General features: G+C 36.6%; 1 protein-coding gene across 4 annotated transcripts in view; it reads right to left on the bottom strand.

The window, feature by feature from the left end:
• STK31 (serine/threonine kinase 31) overlaps positions 1-21859 on the bottom strand; it is a 79411-nt gene that overhangs the window by 37790 nt on the left and 19762 nt on the right. For 3 of the 4 annotated variants that reach the window (XM_039223044.1, XM_039223045.1, XM_039223046.1), the window contains exons 8-14: positions 21635-21809; positions 15008-15123; positions 13540-13699; positions 10389-10511; positions 6518-6697; positions 4349-4465; positions 2702-2821 (exon numbers count right to left, since the gene is read on the bottom strand). In XM_039223044.1, coding sequence (XP_039078975.1) covers positions 2702-2821; positions 4349-4465; positions 6518-6697; positions 10389-10511; positions 13540-13699; positions 15008-15123; positions 21635-21809 — 991 coding nt within the window. The remainder of the gene's footprint in view (positions 1-2701; positions 2822-4348; positions 4466-6517; positions 6698-10388; positions 10512-13539; positions 13700-15007; positions 15124-21634; positions 21810-21859) is intronic. The other variant, XM_039223047.1, reaches the window with a different exon arrangement.

The raw sequence follows: 21859 nt of genomic DNA on the forward strand, positions 1-21859 counted from the left end.
GGACTCTCCACCATGTGTACCTTGGCTTGTGCTTGAGGTAGCCCTGGAAAAAGAAAACAGACAACCACAGAGGGAACAAAAGTACACAAACACATAGACAAAACCAATAAACACTCAAACCCAGGCTCAGGTAAAAACAACAATAAAACAGCTTTCTGGCGGGGATGGGCATGATTTGGTGTAGGCAGGTCTTGCCTCCACTGTGTCCACTGGCCACTCCCTGAGGCCCTGCCTTGGTGGTTGTGGGGAGAAGAATGGCTTTGCCCCAGTCCCTTATTAACAAAGCATTGCAAATCACTACTTTCAGTCTGATCTCTCTGTGCTGAGGATGTAGCCAAGGTGGGCTGAGTTCTATGCCCCATGGCCAGCCTCCTTTCCAGGTCCCAGTCCATGGGCTTTGTTTAATCTGCCCTAAACAGTCCCACAGGTCACAGCTTCCCTGATGCCAGGGGTTTGAGTGGGGGGTGGGGGAAGTGTCGCAGCCTCAGATCCTCCAGGGTGAAGCAGCAATACAACTCAAATGTGTGCAGGGAAAGTAGCAACTTCAGGTCGACAGAGTCCACGCCACTGCCATGCACAGCCGGTGCCACCATCATGCCACCCGGCTGCTTCCACCAGGGATAGTGCTAGGAGCGCTGCAGTGCAGTTTTTTTCTGGCGCCTTCTGGGACCAGGGGCACCTAGTTCAAAGTCAGTACCCAGCCAGAACTAAAAAACACTCTCTTTCCAAGCTGAGGTTTTTCTCTTCTCCAGGGACGGTTCTATGAGCAATCTCAGCTTCTCTTTCCTTTCCCCAGGACTCGCTGCAGCTCACCACAGCTCACCAGGGCTCATCACTCACAGAAGCTGCACGTAAGCCTGGCTCCCTCCCCTTCCTCTGTATCTCTGGGGCCCGTTCTACTTTTATCTTCTACAGTTCACACTCACGCACCTGAGGTTTCCTTCCCAGGGTATTCTATCTCTCTTCCCAAACTCCTGTGGCTCAGCGTTCTATGACTTCAGGCCTTCTCAGTTTGAGAGATGGGTGCAACTGAAATGCACAGAGCTCCCTATTTCTCCGCCATCTTGCCGTTCTCATTTTGCTTTTCTTTATCAAGTGTCTAATATAGTTACTGTCAAGTTGGTTTCCATATAACACCCCGTGCTCATCTCAACAAGTGCCCTCCTCCATGCCCATCACCTATTTTCCACTCTCCCCACCCCCATCAGCCCTCAGTTTGTTCTCAGTATTCAAAAGTCTCTTATGGTTTGCCTCCCTCCATCTCCTTAACTAGGTTTTTCTCCTTCCCTTCCCCTATGGTCCTCTGTTAAGTTTCTCTTGTTCCACATATGAATGAAAACATATGGTATCTGTTCTTCTCTGACTGACTTATTTCACTTAGCATAATACTCTCCAGTTCCATCCATGTTGCTACAAATGGCCAGGTTTCATTCTTTCTCATTGCCATGTAAAGTATTCCATAGTATAGATAAACCACATCTTCTTGATCCATTTGTCCATTGATGGACACTTAGGCTCTTTCCATGATTTGACTATTATTGAGAGTGCTGCTATGAACATTGGGGTCCATGTGCCCCTATGCATCAGCACTCCTGTATCCCTTGGGTAAATTCCTAGCAGTGCTATTGGTGGGTCATAGAGGAGTTATTCTGTTAATTTTTTGAGGAAGCTCCACACTGTTTCCACCAACAGTGTAAGAGGGTGCCCGTTTCTCCACATGCTTACCAGCATCTAGTCTCCTGATTTGTTCATTTTAGCCACTCTGACCAGCATGAGGTGGTATCTCAGTGCGGTTTTGATTTGTATTTCCCTGATAATGAGGGACACTGAGCATCGTTTCATGTGTCTGTTGGCCATCTGGATGCCCTCTTTGGAGAAGGGTCTGTTCATGTCTTCTGCCCGTCTCTTCACTGGATTATTTGTTTTCCGGGTGTGGAGTTTGGTGAGTTCCTTACAGATTTTGGATACTAGCCCTTTATCTGATATGTCATTTACAACTATCATTTCTCATTCTGTTGGCTGCCTATTAGTTTTGTTGACTCTTCCCTTTGCAGTGCAGAAGCTTTTTATTTTGATGAGGTCTCAATAGTTCATTTTTGCTTTTGATTCCATGCCTTTGGAGATGAGCCGAGTAAGAACTTGCTGTGGCTGAAGTCAAGGAGGTTGTTTGCTGCTTTCTCCTCTAGGGTTTTGATGGCTTCCTATCTCACATTCAGGTCCTTCATCCATTTTGAGTTTATTTTTGTGTATGGTCTAAGAAAATGGTCTCGTTTCATTCTTAGCCAGCAACTGCACTACTAGGCATTTATACAAAGGATAGAAAAATACTGATTCAAAGGAGCGCATATACCCTGATGTTTATAGTGACATTACCAACAATAGTCAAATTATGGAAAGATCCCAAATGTTCATCAACTAATAAATGAATAAAGAAGATGTGGTAAAGGATAGGTTTTAAAGAACACAAGGAAATCAAAGATTTATGACATTCAAAAAATTCAATATATTTTTCTCAACTAAATCATTATTTCCACTGTAGGATGAATTTAATTACAAACCAGCTAACAATGGCTATACTGTTTTCTTAGCAATAATAAATAATTACCTACACACTGGATATTAAACTACTTGAAAAAAACTTAAGTCCTAAAAAATTCAAAGCATCAAAATATGAGACCAAAAGAATAAAGCATAATCCAACCTCAATACTGTCCTTGTACTTGGATTGTACCGTAGCAATAAGCCTTTCCTCTAAATGGATCTTTTGTAGTACTTGACTATATGTATTTAAAATGATCTCCTTGTCTGCATCACCTTGCTCCTAAGTGAAATAAATCATACACATGGAATTATTCACAGAAGAGTACCCAAAATAATTTAAACCTATAACAATGAATAAACTTCAAAATGATGCCTTTAAGAAATTTCTATTTCTATTTCAAAGTATTTCTTAAACATGTATCTTTTTCTAGACAGAAGAGAGATTGATGTCAAAGATGTTCATATAGGAAATTTTGCTCCCATTACACTATTATTTCTATACCTTTCAATAGTATTAAAAGAAATCAGGGATGCTATCACATTAAATGTAAGAACTAAACAACAGACAGAACTTCAACACTTTAAATTATTTTTAGAAATCATCTATTAGCAAACACTTCTAAAATCAAGTCTGACAAAGAGGTATAAACTTATAGTTATAAAATAAGTAAGTCACAGAGATGAAAAGTACAGCACAGAAAACATAGTCAATAATATTGTAATAGTGTTACAAAGCAAACAAACAGTGACTAAGCTTATCCTGGTGAGCACTGTGTGACATACTGAATTGTCAAACTACTATGTTGCACACTTGAAACTAATATAATGCTGTATGTTAATCATACTTAAACAAAAAAAAGATAAAATAAAAGTCTGACTAAACCATCTAAATAGACTATTTGAAAATAGGGAAATACAGTAACATATGTGTATTTTTTAGTGTTAATCTGAATAAAGCTGCAAGAGGTAAAAGTAAATAAGTAAAATGAACAACATAACCAATGAGACTTTGGTAAGCAGCCTGAAAAACTGGGAAGGAGTCCCAGTGAGCAATAACAACATTACAAAATGCTCTTTTGAGGAGTTACACTAACTTCTAACTTGGCACAGCAATAGAGAACATACACAGTACCTAAAGGAAGATACTGATCAGTCTTATGTATACACTTCGAGAGCTCTCCTGATTTTATATCAATTTTTCACAAATTCTAAAGAGTCTTTTCTCTTTGAGTATGATGAACCCAAGAATCTAACAACACAGAAAGCTGATACACTAAGATTAAGAGTTTTCCTAGAATTTTTCCTAGAATTAACTAATTTCCTAGTAGTTTTCCTAGAATTAAACATAAGGCTTTATTTTTTTTTTTATTTTTTTTTAATGTTTTATTTATTTCTAGGAGAGAGAGAGACAGTGTGAGCAGGGAAGGGTCAGAGAGAGAGGGAGTCACAGACTGAAACAGGCTCCAGGCTCTGAGCTGGCAGTCAGCACAGAGCCCGACGCGGGGCCCGAACCCACGAACCGCGAGATTATGACCTAAGCGAAAGTCGGACGCTCAACCGACTAAGCCACCCAGGCGCCCCTATAAGGCTTTATTTTTAATGTGAAATGTCCTAGTAAATAAAAATATTACTCTGTGGAAGAATAAGAGTTTGCATTGTTTTTAGACTACAACTTGGATTAGAACTTGAGTGTTTCTATTTTAAATAGGTCTATAAGAGGAAAACTAAGATCAGTCTTCATACTTTCTAATTCAAGAGAAACCATATTGCTTCAAAGGAAGCAATAATAAAGACAAATAATACTCACAATCAGAGATAGCTCCAGCTCTTTGCAGACACTTGACTCGGTCTTCTCTAGGATTTCATCAATAACACCAACTGTGTCGTCAGAAGTTAGTGGTTCTTCCACAGAGAGATCAAAAGCCTCATTTGCAAAAAATTAAAACATGAAATATCTCATTTAATTACTTCAATTAGTATTGTGTCCTTATACCTAGAACACAGCATTAGACTATGCATTGGGCAATGTGCGGGAAATAAGGGTATACAAGAAAGATAAACTACCCTCACAAAACTTACGTATCAAAGAAGAAAAGGTACAGGGGCAACAGGGTGGCTCAGTCAGTTAAATATCCAACTCCTGATTTTGGGTCAAGTCATAATCTCAAGGTTCATGAGATTGAGCCCCCATCCTAGACTGTGGAGACTGCTTGGGATTCTCTCCATCCCCGTCTCCTCTCCCCACACGCACACTCTCTCTCTCTCTCAAAATAAATAAACATTAAAATAAAAAAGTATACACATATTACATACCTAAATACAAATTGTTTAACATAATCTGAGGTTAAGAGACATAAGAGAACGATACAGAGGAAAAGTATGAAAAAAAAAAACCCACAACAGAAGTAAGACTAAGATTTTGAGAAGAGAAAGTAAAAGAAGCAGTCTGACTAAAAGCTGGTAGGAACATTGGGGCACCTGAGTGGCTCAGTCAGTTAAGTGACCAACTCTTGATTTCAGCTCAGGTCATGATCTTACAGTCGATCTCATGAGATCAAGCCCGACATCAGGCTCCACACTGAGGGTGGAGCTTACTTAAGATTCTCTCTTCCTCTGTCCCTTCCCAATATGTGCACATGCATGCACACACATGCACACGTTTTAACACTCTCGCTAAAAAACAAACAAACGAAACTGGTAGGAGCCTTAAATGCTCAGGTGAAAAGTTTAAAGCTGATAAACAGTAAGCAGACAATATCAGGCCTTTTAAATAAGGTCCTATGATTACACCTGGTATTTAGTAATGACCTGCTAAGTATTTAGCAATCTAGAGATTAAAAATTAAAGATTAAACCCAGATGACTTCCATCTCATTAGGAAAACAAAGGTATTTTCTATCAGGAAACAGACTTTATAATAAAGGTTAAATAGAATAAAATAAAGGGCCCAAATTATAATATAGAACATAAAGGTCATAACTAGCCACTTTGATTTCAGAGATTCAGCTTTGTGATTATGAAGACTTGGATTTGGAAAACGCTATGGAAATTAAAGAAAGGGTGATAGTTAATCTAAGCAGAAAGACAATTCTGATCAATAACAAAAGAAGAAAAAGAAATAAATTAATTATACTAATATGTCCATTAAGAAGTGCCAAAAGTGAAGAGTTCTGGAAGTAGCTGGAGAGTAAAGACTTTTTTCCCCAAAACAAAGCTAGAAATGCATATGTGTAAATCATTCACACAGATAAATACCACCATGGATGTCCCTGCCCTTGCTGAGAAGGTTGTAAAGCAGAAAGAAGAAAAGAAAAAGTAGAGTATCAGTAACAAAATGAGGCTGAAATTTAATTATGTTTCTGAGTTCATTATAAAAAAACCATATGCCCCCATGGCTTTTAGAAAATTACATGGTATTTTTACAATAATAAATAAGAACTTTAAAAATTATATATAAAACACCTTTTTTAATATCTAGTATCAACTGAGACTAATATTCTTCATTTATGTTAGGTATCTTTAAGATGTTTAAGATCTCTAAAACCTAAACGATTTAAACACTGCCAAACAATTCACATATTTTAAGCATGACTAGTTAGCCAACTAATGTTAAAACACATATGTCTTGCTAAAAAAGAAACTAAACCAAGAGAAATCTCTACTACCCTCTAAAACACGTGTATATACAGACACTTATCTCTATACTACAGCTATAGAATATACACTACAACTTGTAATAAATTCCAGTGATACTATCTTATACCTACAAGAGCTTACTGAAGCTGTTCTCATATATACTCTTAGAGAAAAGAAATATGTAGATTCCCTCACTCCTCCATCCCAGTCCTCATCTCCTCAATCCCTTTCATCCTTTTTCCCTCAGAAAAGTAGTAAATTATATTTGAAAAATTATTCTTAAAAAGCCCATACACCCTGGTTTAGGCTACAAAACAACACTGGGCAGGAGATCTTATTACCTTTACAGTGTTCTTGAACCATGCTATAAGACGTTGTAGAGAAACCTCTGTTTCACTTCTAACACTGGTGAACTCCTCTCTTTTGTCACACTTCCAGTCATAAAATTTCTGAAGTATTTCTTCAGAGTCTGTCCCTTCTTTGGCCTTTCCATATACTGCCTCTAAAGAGGTTGACAAATCCTACAGAAATATATTTGTTTATTAAAGTTTATTAACTTCATATTAGAATTCAAACACTGTATTAAAATCTGTGAGACAGGAAAGTAGTATGGTGACTCCCTCTCCTTAAAAATCTTATAAATAAAATTTACAAAAATTACATATGAAAGCATAAAACTACCTTGAAGGTGATTTATTTGGACTATAATAGTATAAGCTAGACAAATAATTCTATTAAGGAAGACACTGAACATACATATGTACCTAAAAATCATTTTTAAAAGGACTAGATGAGACCTTTGAGCCTAGTTGCTCTCTCTAGGAATCAAATTCTTTTTTTTAATGTTTATTAATTTTTTTTTTTTGAGAGAGAGAGAGAGAGAGACTGCATGGGAGGGGCAGAGAGAGAAGGAAGTACAGAATCCAAAGCAGGCTCCAGGCTCTGAACTGTCAGCTCAGATGTGGGGCTCAAACTTACAAACCGTGAGATTGTGACCTAAGCCGAAGTCAGAGACCTCACTGACTGGGTCACCCAGGCACCCCTCTAGGACTCAAATTCTAAAAATGTTGCTGAGGGACACCTGGGTGGCTCAGTTAGTTGAGCATCCAACACTTGGTTTGGCTCAGGTGATGATCCCAGGGTCATGGGATTGAGCCCCACATTGGGCTCCATGCTCAGTGTGGAGCCTGCTTGGGATTCTCTCTCTCTCCCTCTGTCTGTTACCCCACTCATGCTCTCTTTGTCTCTCAAGTAATTTTCAAAAAAAAAATTTTTTTTTAATTAGAAATGTCACTGAAGCAAGAGGAAAACGTAAAAGGTCCCAGAAAGTTTTATCACAAAACTCTGAAGAAACCTTTGGAAAGACAGAAGACAGTTGGTGCTTAGCAATTAATGAATACAATCACTGCAAAGTGGGAAAAAGCCTGCACCACAACAGAAAATAGCATGTGGGAAAAGAGAACCTTCTTCTTTTGCCCTTCTCTCTCACATTGGAAAGTAGAAGCACAAAGCAAGAAGCAAAGGGTTTATACAAGTATAGTACAGGAACCTAGATGAGGCAAAAACTGATAACCAGTACAGAAAAGTTGACCACTCCTAAGCATTTTCTTTTCTTCCCTCTTCCCCTGAATACCTGGTAGCACTTACACCCAAGGGTAGTAGCCCTGAAAAAGAGTACTGGCTGAGGCAGAGGGACTGGGAGGTCCACTGAACAGTAAGATCATCTAGAAGAAAAGCCAACAGGAAGTAGCTGAGCCCAGGCTGTAACACTAGAAGCTCTGAAAACAACCCCATCCTATTCCCTAAATACACCTGAAGTCTTTAAAGTTACGGTCTAAACTTTCAACCTTTCCTAGGACCCCTCCACTACCCTAAACCATATCTACAAAATAATACAGAACTAAGACAGCTTACAGTTCTTGAAGGGAATATGAGATCTTTGAAAGGAGGTACAGAGGAGGATGAAATGTGTGAATAAAACAAGAACTCTGAAAGAAATATATCAAACTAAGCCACCTTATAAAAAGGAAGCAAAGTCATGAACTCAAAATAAGCATAATACTTTCAACAAAAAGAAATATTGAAAACACAAAGCAAAACCAAGTACTTATAAACAATAACCAACTGAAGTTATTAAGAATATAAAAATAATCTTTGAAATCAAGAACACAATGGGTTGGCTAAGTGGCAAAAAGGATACAGCTAGAAAACCAATTAGTGAGCTAGATGGCTAAGTCAAGGATTCCTCACATACCTCCAAAAAGACACAGAAAGGGATAAAAAAAAAATGGATTAACAAAATATGTAGAGAACATTCTCATTCACAGAATGAGAGAAAAAGTAAATGGGGAGAAAGGAGAAATAGCATCTTAAGAAATAATTATCAAATATTTCTAGAGTTTAAAAAAGATCTAAAATCTCAGACTAAATTGACTCAGATTAAATCTAAACTTAAATATGTTTAGTGCAATTTAAGGAACAAAGTCAAGGGAAAATGTTAAAGTTTCCAGTGAGGAAAAAGGTCACAGAGGAACAAAAGGCAGACTGATACCAACAACTATGGAAATAAGAAAACAATAGATTATTATTGTCAAAAGTTTGAAGGAAAAATGGGCTTTGGACCTAATATTTTATAGCCAACTCAACAAATGTTTAAAGTGCCTAAATGTAAGCAATTGTTTAAATGTTTAAATAAGATATCCTGAGACATTTAATACCTCACAAAGACCTCTTTGAAAGCACTGTTAGAGAAAATACTTTAATACATAGAGAAAAATCAGAAGATATCCAACAACTTATAAGAATGAAGCGATAACTCTAAAGTTTGTTATCTGAGTTACCCTATACAATATCCATAACACTCTGTGCCTAAAATTCTAAACAACTGTGGTTGTTTGGTTAGCTGTTTGAAGGAGGAATTCAGAGAAGACACACCACAGGCAAGTGAGAATGTTCTAAGATATTAGGGGTAGAAGGTAGAAAAGGAGGAAAAAAATAAAACCATGATAAACAAAAATACAAAATAATTATCGAAATAAGTTCTAGTAAAACAGTAATTATAAATATATAAATCAAGTTACTCATCAAAAGATAAATTTATACATTAGATTCTTTTAAAAAATGATCCATTAGTTGGGGCACCTGAGTTGCTTAGTCAGTTAAGCCTCCAACTCTTGATTTCAGCTCAGGTCATGACACAGCTCATGAGTCTGAGCCCCGTATCAGGCTCTGCACTAACAGTGTGGAGTCTGCTTGGGATTCTCTCTCTCTGTCCCTCCCCTGCTCATGCTGTCTCTCTCTCTCTCTCTCTCTCTCTCTCTCTCTGCCCCTCCCCTGCTCATGCGGTCTCTGTCTCTCTCTGCCTCTCTCTCAAAATAAACTTCAAAAATAAAAACAAAAAAAAAGCCATTAGCATGTTGTCTAAGAAAGACATTTAATTTAAAACAAAGGGCAGGAAAAAGGAAAGATCTACAAGCAAATTTTAACCAAAAAACAGGTAAATAGGAATTTTAAAAGGAAACAATATTTTAACACCATAAGGGAAAAAGAAAGTTATATAGTTGTTAAAAAGAAATCACAGTTTAAGGGGCACCTGGATGGCTCAGTCGGCTAAGCATCCAACTTTGGCTCAGGTCACCATCTCATGGTTTGTGGGTTTGAGCCTAGCGTCAGGTTCTGTGCTGACAACTTGAAGCTTGGAGCCTGAAGCCTGCCTCAGATTCTACGTCTCCCTCTCTCTCTCTCTCTCTGCCTTTCTCTCTCTCAAAAATAAATAAGCATTAAAAAAAATTTTTTAAATAAATAAAGCTCCTAATCCTGTATCTTAAAAGCCCTAAAACTCAAGGATCAGGACTCATCTAACTCCTGACATGGGACCCTACCAGATTTTCTGCTAAAACCAGGGACTCACATACCTGCTACTGCTTCTGTCTCCCTGAGTTTTCCCAGTGAATGCTGCTCTAGCAAACCTGATGTGTCTGACCATTTTACCTTATTTGCAAGATAGAGACACACACATATATATAAACATTTTAAATAGATAAATGTAAATTTTTAATTCTATTAAAAAGAAATCAGAATTCATCAAAAAAAAGAGAAGAAAAAATTTAGCAGCCATCAGTACTATCTGAGGTCTTTCAGTAAATGCTAATTTCACCTCTCAAATGATAAAACATGTTTTAATGTATATATAATATCTTTGTAAATTCTAACCTGCAATGTTTTCAAGCGTTTATTAAGGGGTAACTCATCTACTTCCAGAATAAAAACTTCTACTGCCATGTTCAGCTTCTGTTGCACTTCATTTCTTTTGGCAATCAAAATACTCCCTTCATTCTGGAAAAAGAAAACAAAGAATAACCATCATTAATACATCAGGTCTTTTTTTTTTTTACATACAGACCTATATTTTAAAAAACTGATCTCTTGAAGTAAATAAAACTTAACATTACAGGAGCACCTGGATGGCTCAGTTGGTTAAGAACCCCACTCTTGGTTTTGGCTCAGGTCATGATCTCATGGTTTCATGAGTTCAAGCCCTGGGCTGCACTCTGCATGCAGAGCCTGCTTGGGATTCTGTCTCCCTCTCTCTCTAGCCGTCATCACTTGCACTGTCTCTCTCTCTCTCTCAAAATAAATAAATCAATTGAAAAAAATTTACATTACATTCTTTAAACACAGTATCCTTTAAGACAAGTATCTCTCAAAAACAAACACATAAAAAAAGACAAATCTCTCTCTCTTGAGATCACCAAACTCACAGAATTTTCTTTCCCTTAATTAGAAATAAGACATTTAACAATCCTGCTAATTTTTCCCATTATTTGTGCAACAATTAAATTTTTGTTTTTAAGAAAATTATACAAGTTCTGGAGTGCCTGGGTGGCTCAGTCGGTTAAGTGTCCGACTTCAGCTCAGGTCATGATCTCACGGTTCGTGGGTTCAAGCGCTGCATCGGGATCTGTGCCAACAGCTAGCTCAGAGCCTGGAGCCTGCTTCAGATTCTATGTCTCTCTCTCTCTCTGAACCTCCCCTGCTCATGCTGTCTTTCTCTCACAGAAATAAATTTAAAAAATTTTTTTAAATAAAAAAAAGAAAATTATACAAGTTCTATTATTAATTACACACTCACTACATCCCTCCTACTCCCATTCCAGCCTCAATTCCTTCATCTACTTATCCTTCAAGATTCAGTTAATCTCCACCATGTTTAAAACCTCCAATTTGCCTAGGTATATTAAAGATATCCAAGAACTCTATACATTATCTCTATTATAGTACTTATCAAACAATATTGAAACTATTTGTATGTCTATCCCACACCCAAGAAAGACAGAGAAGACCATGTCTTAAACAAATGTGTACCTCTGCTACCTATAACAATATCTGGCATACACACTTAAAAGCTTTAGTTTTAGGTGCCTGGGTGACTCAGTTGGTTAAGTATCTTGCTTCAGGTCATGATCTTATAGTTCATAGATTCAAGCCCCGTATCGGTCTTTTTGCTGACAGCTCAGAGCCTGGAACCTGTTTCAAATTCTGTGTCTCCCTCTCTCTCTCTGCCCCTCCCCCACTCATGCTCTGTCTCTCTCTCTCAAAAATAAACATTAAAAGAAAAATTTTAAGCTTGAATGTTAGAATATTCTTTTTGTGTAAGCCCCAACAGACTATTTTATAGCCCTATAGACTAAAGAAAATAATCTCTTCATAAAAATACATACAACAAATAGATAAATGAAAATAACAATACCAAGACCCAAATTAAGTTCAATACGGAAATAAAATGACTACTCTAAGTGGCAGTTATGACTCTGTATTTATCCAATAATCCACTCTTCAACCTATCAAATGAGATTTAGGGCAATGAAGCCTAAAAGTAAGTCCTGAAATAACAGCAATAAGCAGAAACAAACACCTGCTTTAAAAAAAAAATCACATTTGTTCTACTAGAATACTAAGTCCTGGAGCTACATTAGGTCCTCTTCCTCTGTGTCCTGAATCACTGCCCTATGCTCAAACCAGAAAAACAAAACAAAGCAAAAATTAAAAAACAGTTCTTACTCATCTTATTACATGAAAACACATCATAAATTATTTTAATATTGATGGTGCAGTTTAAATGGGGAGAGAATAAATATACTTTTTAGTCAGACATACCTGGGTTCAAATTCCATATTAACACTTAGAACTATGTAATCTTCAGCAATTTCCTTAAACTACATGGGCCTCAATTTCCTCATTTTATAAAATAAGAGCAAAAATGTCCTTTTAGAAGTGTAAGGAAAAGTTTACAAAATACCTATTAACATTACCTGTGTTTCATAGAGATTCAAAATTTCTTGCTTCAGTTGTTTTCCTTCCATAATCCGAATTAATCAATTACAGTCTAACATGTAAAATGACACATATATAATCCCTTCTCCAAATTAAACATCCCCAGCATTTCCAAAGGCCTAGTGATTCTGTTCACTTCTCAACTGAGAGCCAGCTAGGTGGCCAACCGGGCAACCCAGGTATGAACTGGGAGTTAAAACTTTTAGGGTACAATCCCCGGAGGCAGAAATCACCAATACTTACGATGGGATAACTCCAAACACAATGTACTTTGGAAAGCTGTGACTGTGGTGAATATCCTTACATGAAAAACAAGGCGTTTGGTTCAGCTCAATATGATAAACTAAAGAAAACTGTGAGAGGAAATAAATATACTTGTACCTATGCTAATAAAGAAGTCATAGGAAATAATCAATTCTCCATACCCTTACCCTACCCACAAATAACCACCTCTAAACAAGGGGTGCTTTAATACCATTTAATACTAAGGCAGAGTTGAATACTGAAGCTGAAAGCACACCACTCAGACCCAAAAAAAAGATACAATAGCAAGTGTCAAAGCCACCCTGGCTTACAAGCTTTACTCCCCTCAAAAGCCACCATCTTTTATAGGCATAGCTTCCAAGATCTCTCAAGGATGGTATACCCAGTTGCAAGAGCCTCCACCAATTCTTTACCTCCTCAAGTCCAGATATAAATTACCAACTAGGGAGTTTTATTTACCTAAACTAGTAACATGACTGAATTATCATTTTATCAAATTACCAAGGGAACAGAGAATTAGCCAAAGGTCAAATTCTCATGCAAAAAGGGAAAAGATTTTATTGACACTTTATCCACAGTCACCATTATCTATCCTACTTTTTTTTTAACAAGGCAATAAAAGAAATCAAATCATTAATATGAAGATGTTGTAAAAATTAAATATTTCATGCAAAGTATCACTACAGTATCTACAACCTTTCTTGTCAAAAGATATCTCCTTACATTCAACAAATAAAACCATAATAGAAAAAAATTTTTGACCTACCACATTTTCACAAGTTTGTATGTTCTCCTGAGCAAGATTGTATTCTGCCCAAATTCTCTCTAATTCAGTCAAAGAAGCTGGGTTAGTAAAGCACTCTACATCTAACACTTGCAAAGCATCTGAAAGGTCATTTCCAAAACGAACACTGATGTTGACACGTCTATTTAAAAACAAAAGCAAAAAGGAAAAGATCAAAACATTTTTAAGTTGGGAGCTCCTAGGTGGCTCAGTCAGTTAAGTGTCTGACTTCAGATCAGGTCATGATCTCACTGTTCAGTTCATGAGATCAAGCCCCACATCAGGCTCTGTGCTGACAAGAGTGGAGCGTGCTTGGGATTCTCTCTTTCTCCCTCTCTCTCTGCCCCTTGCTCACATGCATGTGCTCTCTCTCAAAATAAGTAAGTAAACATTAAAAAATTAAAAATATTTTATTGAGAAAAACAATTAAAACTTGTTTAAAAACCTTTATATAAAGGGTAACTTCGAAAGCCTGAAGAACTTTAAATGATATCAAACAGACCTTCAATTCTGGTCTACAGTGCCAATGTAGCCACTTAATTTTTGGTAGTGCATCAAAAGTTGATAAAGCTCTAGAAGGACAAAATTACTTGATTAAAGGCTTATAAACCAGATGCCAATTGATGGGTTTATATTGGAGTATATAAATTTCTACTGGACAAAACACCAACACATAGTATTAATTCAGGTCACCATCTTTTTATTGTTTCAAAGTACATGAGAAAAGGAATCACTGATTTAAGTTCTTTGCATAGCATGGAAAGGGAACTAAGTTGTCTTCAGAACTATTTTTTTCCACATTCCAGAACAGGGTGACAAATTATTTCTAACCAACAATAAAGCAATTCTCTATTAATATAAAATACCTACATAAATCATATACAGAGTCTGATAAATGCCGAATAAAGTGTGTACAAGACTTGCTAACCAATTTCTTCTCTTCTGACTCCATAAAGACTACTTTTCTTCTGACTGTATGAAAACCATATAGTTTTCTTTCTTTAGATAGAGTATTACTAAGTATTTAAATTACTAGAATCTATGGGGCACCTGGGTTCTTCAGTCAGTTAAGTGCCCAATGTCAGCCTGGGTCATGATCTTGAGGTCTCTGAGTTCAAGCCCTACGTCAGGCTCTGAGCTGTCAGCATCTGGTGAATCTGTAACCTGGTTCAGATTCTGTACCAGTCTCTCTCTCTCTCTCACTCTCTCTCTCTCTCTCAAAAACTAAATAATAAACATTCAAAAACAAAAGGAATATAACTCCATGTAGTGACAAAAGAATGCTGACAAAAATACTATAAAATTCAACTCAGGAGTTTTAGTCTTTAGTTTCTCTCTTTGAGACATAAAAATATAAAGATTAAGTTTCAAAACAAAAACGGTGGACACACAATTTAAATAAAGTACTAACAAATTAGCGATTATTTTAAATTATCCTTAAAAAACTCACCTAATTTCTTTCAGTATTTCAACCTTAGCTGCCAGATTTTTCATTCTGGTACCTACACGAGTCTTCAGAGTGCTTTCTAAATGTTTAGTCAAATCCATGGTAGTTGCTTTCTCTTGCTATAACAAAAAATAAGCACATCTTAGTGAGTGTCAAACAGGAAACTGTATTTCTACTGTCACTTAAATGATTTTAAGGCATAACTAAAATTTTAAAGGTTAAAAAATTGGGGGGAACCTAACTGGCTCAGTCAGTGGAGCACGCAACTCTTGATCTCAGGGTCATGGGTTTGAGCCCCACTTTGGGCACACAGATTACTTAAAAAAAATTTTTTTTATCATTAAGCCAGAGGACAACTGACTTCCCTATTAGTTGGGATCTGAAAAAGATAATATATCTTAGGAACTCATTCATTCAGTCAGATTAGGATTCATCCTAATAATCAAATAGAAACAAATTTCATATAATACATGTCTTAATACTTTAACTGCAAAAAGATAAGTAAAAGATCCCTATAGAAACCAAATGATTATCAATGACAATTTATTTTCTGACAAAGTCATATGTCATCCTACATTACAAAAGAATCAAAAACATTACTTCCTTGACCCAAACTAGATTAAACTCCCTGATTCTGAGTGGTATCTCAAATACATGTCTACCATAATTACCCAAAATAATGTACAGAGCAGTAACATGGATAAAGACCTGGCAGTTTTATTCCAATTATACTACAAACCAGATATTATACAGTTAAACATAGAAATTTTACTCAGTATTTGAACAACATGCTCTTCAGTCCTCACATTCTCTTCAATCCTTCAGTTAAATAAAAAGAGAGAACCAGCATATTACTGAATGCTTATTATTAGTATGCTATACTCAGGTATACTCATGCCCTTCTACTCCCATTTGTTGAGTAGGATGACCATGAAGAATAAGTTATGTTTGTTCTTAACTCTGTTTATATCCACTGGAATTGTTCTTCTAACTCCAAAATTGCATAAATGTAAGAAGCAGGAGAGGGAAGGGGCGCCTGGGTGGCTCTGTCAGTTAAGCATCCGACTTCAGCTCAGGTCATTATCTCAGAGTTCATGGGTTTGAGCCCCGTGTCAGGCTCTGTGCTGACAGCTAGCTCAGAGTCTAGAGCCTGTCTTCAGATTCTGTAACTCCCTCTCTCTCTCTGACCCTCCCCTGCTCCCACTGTCTCTATCTCTCTCTCAAAAATAAATAAAACATTAAAAAAAAATTTAGAAATAGAAGGAAAAAGAAAAGCTGTTAAATCCTTGAAAATGTGCTTAATGTTTTACAAAGACTACATTAAAATAAATCTTTAACACAAAGTGCTAATGAATTATATGTAGATGAGAACTATAAAACAAGGGAAAGAATCATTTAAATCTAAAAGAACTATGAAATTAAACTGTTTCTCAAAACATCTTGCACTTACTATTAATCCACTTGTTAAAAAAGCTTAGAAATCAGATAAAAACAATGAGTATGGTTTTTAAGACAACAAATAAGACAAACAGAAAATAAATCAAATTTAAACCCAATCACATCAATAATTACATTAAGTAAAAATTAGCTAAACATTCCAATTAAAAGATAGGAGATCAATCTGGATGAAAAAGCTTACACTCTACTATATGCTGCTCCCAAGACACACTTATCAGACATAAAGAGACAGATAAAAATTAAAGGATGGAAAAGATATACCATGCAAACATGGCTATTAATACCCGGCAATGTGGACTACAGGAAGCATTCCCAGGGATACTGCATAAAGAGAAGTCAATTCATCAGGAAGACACAACAATCCTAAATGTGTATGCAATTAATAACAAAGTTTCAAAATCACAAAGTAAAACTTAACAAAAAAAGAAGAAACAGACAAAACTACAATAATATTCGGAGATTTCAACACTCCTCCCTGGGTATAGATGAGACAAACAAACAAAAAATCAGTCAGGATACAAAAGACTTTAACAATACTATCAACTGATTCGACCTACCTAACATTTATAAAACACTCTACTCAACAAATGTAGAATATATAATTTTTTAAAGTACAAGGAAAAATTCCAAAGACAAACCATATGCTGGGTAATAAAGCAAATCACAATAAATTTAAAAGAACTGATATCATAAAGTATGCTCTCTGATACCAAGAAATTGACTATTTCCCCCCAAAAAATTGGGGTGAAATCTCCAAATATGTTAAAATTAGACAACATAATTCATACTTCAAAAAAAAAATCACAAAAGAATTTTAAAAACATATTTAGGGGTGTCTGGTGGCTCAGTCAGTTGAGTGTCCGACTTCAGCTCACATCATGATCTCATAGCTTGTGAGTTCGACATTTCAGGGCCTGGAGCCTGCTTTCGATTCTATGTCTCCCTCTCTCTCTGCCCTTCCCCTGCTCAGACTGTCTCTTTCTCTCTCTCTCAAATAAATAAACATTGAAAAAAATTTTTTTAAATCACATAGCTAGTAAAATAAATTTGATAAATAAAAATAAAAAATGTTTAATGAAACCAAAGCATCAAAATCTGTGGGCTACAAATAACATGGTGCCTAAAAGGAAGTATCTTTCGGGGCACCTGAGTGGCTCAGTCAGTTAAGTGTCTGACTTCAGCTCAGATCATGATCTCACAGTTCATAAGTTCGAGGCCCGCACTGACCTCTGTGCTAACAGCTCAGAGCCTGGATCCTGCTTTGGATTCTGTGTCTCCTTTTCGCTCAGCTACTCTGCTGCTCACACGCTCTCTCTCTCTCTCTCTCAAAAATAAAGATTAAATAATTTAAAAAAAATTTTTAAGGTACTTTAAATAAAAAGAACAAAATATTAAAAACACTGATATGAATTTCCATCTAAAGAAGCTAGATGGGCAAATTAAAGAGGACGGAAGACATTCAGAAAGCAAAGAAATCAATAAACTACAAAAGAAACAATTAAAAAAACCAAGAGATCCAGGATGCCTGGGTAGCTCAGTCAGTTAATTAAGTGTCTGACTTCAGCTCAGGTCATGATCTCGTAGTTCCTGGGTTCGAGCCCCACATGGAGCTCTGTGCTGACAGCTCAGAGCCTGGAGCCTGCTTCAGATTCTGTGTCTCCCTCTGTCTGCCCCTCCCCTGCTTGTGCTGTCTCTCTCTCAAAAATAAAAATAAATTTTTTAACCAAGAGATCCAAACATCAATTCTTTGAAAACATTAAAAACTTCTTATTTCTTGTCCAACATGTGAAAAGCCTGAAAGTCACCACACCATCTTAACAAGTAAAAAACTGAACAAACTGAAACAACAAGTCTTGAATCTTTACAAGAGGTAAGGTCACAAGGCAAAAAACTGCTATCCCCAAAACTATGGAGACAGGCAAATAAAAGCCATTTACAACTTAACTAGAGCAGAAACTTCTGAGGGCAGCAGTCTGGGGTAAGTAAACCTCAACTTTAATTCACAAATGCTGAAGGCTCAGAGTGAACAACTCAGTTAAAAACTCCAGGCTGACTCAGTCATCAGGATGCCCATCTGTTTTGTGAATCTCTACCAGGTTCTCTACCAAGTTCTCACAATATAAATATAAAAGAAAAGGTCCCTTGAGCTCCCAGCAGGGAAAGGGGAAAAGGAACCATTTTGAAATATGCCAGAGTATTCTGTTCTTAACAAGATCTGCCCTCATGGAAACCATTTAAACCAAGCCTAACTTGCTGGGGTTTTATCAGAGGCTAACTAACCTGAGGGAAGGGAAACACCCAACTCTAGCCCACTCTAGGCACCCTGTCCTACCTAAGGGGATTAGGTGAGGGAGGGGGAAAGAAGCTTGTGTGGAATTCACAGTCCAGAGACAGAGGACTATAAAATGCCCCTAACTCCCCCACACCTTATCACCACATTACTAAAGGCCTTATTATACCAAATCCCTTTACCCAGGACATCATGCCCAGCTGCCAAGAAAAAATTATAGTATAGTAAAACATAAAAAAACACATTTGGAAGAAATAAAGCAAGAATCAGAATCAGATTCAGACATGGCATGAATAGGTACACGAATTGTCAGGCCAGAAATTTTAAACATGATACAATTAATATGCTATGGGCTCTAATTTATAAAGTAGACAACATGCAAGAACAGACAGGCAGTATAAACAGACAGATGGAAATTCTAAGAAAGAAACAAAAAGAAATGCTAGAGATCAAAAACACTACAGCAAAAATGAACTATTTTGATGCACTTATCAGTAGACTGGACATGGCTGAGGAAACAATCTCTGTAATCCAAGATATGTGAATTCCTATATCCACAAAAAGATATGTACAAAATCAAGCACATAGTGGCTTTATTCATATCAACTAAAAACCAGAAACAACCTAAAAACAAACTGTGGTATATTACTACAATGGAATACTACTCTGCAATAAAAAATGAACAAACTTCTAATATATACAACATAAATAAATCTTACAAACAATATGTTAAGTGAATAAAGTCAGACACAACAGGATATATATCAGAAGATTCCGTTTATATAAAGGACAGGACCAGGAAAACTAAACTATGGTGATATAAATCAGACTAGTGGTTGCCTTGGGTAGGAGGAAGAGAACAGATTGTAAAGAGGCACCAAGGAACTTTTTGAAGTTGAACTAAACATTTTTAATCTTGAGTAGGCAAAGTAAACGGCCTGTAATCCATTTACACTCTTCATTAAGGGGACAGAGGAATGTACTCAGAGAAAAGAAATAAAAGGCAGGTGATTAATATCCTTGTCAAACTAGACTTCTAAAGAAAACAGACTATTTCCTAAGAGGAAGAGATCTTATCTCTGAAATGCCCTCAAGAGGATGTCCCTAGATAAAAGATTAGTATTTATAATGGATATAACCCAAGATTGATGGATTTATGAGACAGAGCTCCCTATGGATATGGGTTTATGAATTTAGTGGCTGAAAAGTCAGTTCAGTTACCAATGCTGACCATTGATTTAATCATTCAAGCCTAACAAAACCCTGATTAAAACAAAACAAAACAAAACAAAAAACCTCAGGGATGCCTGGTGGCTCAGTTGGTTAAGCATTTGACTCTTGGTTTCAGCTCAGGTCATGATCTCAGGGTTCACTGGATCAAGCCCCACTCTGGGCAGAAAGCACTGAGCCAGCTTGGGATTCCCTTTCCCACTCGCTCTCTGCCCCTCCCCTGCCAATACAGTTTAAAATAATAATAATAATAATAACAATAATAATAATAATAATTAGATTTTAGGGAACTTCCAGACTGGTGAACACACCAATGTACTGGGAGAGTGGCAGGCTAAAATATCCTTGCTCCCCTACCTCACCTCCACCCTCATCATAACATCCTCGATGCATCTCTTCCTTTTATTTGGTTGTTCCTGCATTATATCCTTTATAATAAAACTGTAATCATAAGTACAGCACTTTCCTGAATTCTGTGAGCTGTTTCAGTGAATTACTGAACAAGGGGAATAGGGATCATAAGAACCCTCAATTTATAGGCTAGAAGTGAGGTAGCTGGGAGACGTGATTGTGGCTGGTATCTGAAATAGAAGTCTTATGGGACTGAGTCCTTAATTTGTGGGGTCTGTGCCAACTCCTGGTGCTTAGTGTCACAAATGAAATGTAGGACATCCAGTTGGTGATAGTGAACTGGACAAATCGTGTTGAAATACAGTGTCAGAAAAAATGTACACATTTGGAAAATACACAGTATTCTTAGGGGAAAAAAATGCCCTGAATCTAAGCAAAACTTGAGATCTAACTACCACAAAGGAAATACATGGAGATAAAGGAGCCTCTTAAGGTAACACAGATTAAGCAATTTAAAGAGAGTTATCATCCAAAATGCAATGCATAGGCCTGACTGGGATCCTGATTGGAAGAAACTAAAAGACATACCTAGAACAACCTAAGAAATCTGAACATTGGACATTAAAAGATATTGAGGGATGATGGTTAATCTTTTAAGTTTGAACAGTATGATGGTTGTCTCTTTTGTAATTATTTTCAACTAGAGACACATACTAAAACATACACAATAGAATATTATGAATGGGGTTTGTTTTAAAATAACTCAGAGGGGAGTGCCTGAGTGGCTCAAGCCTAACAATGCAGAGCCTGCTTGGAATTCTCTCTCCCTCCCTCTATCTCTACTCCTGCTCTGCTTGTGCTTTCTATGTCTCAAAAGAGATAAACTTTAAAAAAGTAAAATAACTCACGAAGTACATATTTTTTTAAAAGATTGTCCATGTGTTTAATAACTGTAAAAAACAAGTGATGAGTCACAAGGATTAATTATTCAATTCTCTCTCCTTCTGGAATGTTTGAAATTTCTCATAGTTAAAAGTTTTTTAAAAAAACATAAAAGGAAATATAAATGAGAAATTATTAATTCATCTTTCACACATTCAATGAAATCCAAAGGTGATTAGTTTGGAGTGTAAGACAAAATTTCATCTGTAAACAAATATAAAAAAAGGACAGAATGAGAGAAGGGGGAGAGAAAAGGAAGACAACACAAAGTAACCGAAAATTAAACAAAGAAGAGCAGAGGAGTACATAGATTTCCCAGCTGGTCATTCTTTACCTTAACACCAATGAACATACCATACCTGCAGCTCCTGGATGGTCTGTTGTACTTTGGATTCTAAAGTTTTATAACTTTCAAGAAGAACCTCCTTCTCTGTTTTAAGCCTTTCATTTTCTTCAATCAGTTTCTGGTCCTGCTTAATTTTTGCCAGGCTGACATTAGACCCTAAATTAAAGTCTCCAACAGCCAAACTATCCCTATTAAAAACAAATTCACTCATTTTAAAAACCAAACTGTTTAAGGCTGA

Source organism: Hyaena hyaena, unplaced genomic scaffold (assembly GCF_003009895.1).
Source record: "Hyaena hyaena isolate Hyena2069 unplaced genomic scaffold, ASM300989v1 scaffold_1276, whole genome shotgun sequence".
NCBI classification, from domain to species: Eukaryota; Metazoa; Chordata; class Mammalia; order Carnivora; family Hyaenidae; genus Hyaena; species Hyaena hyaena.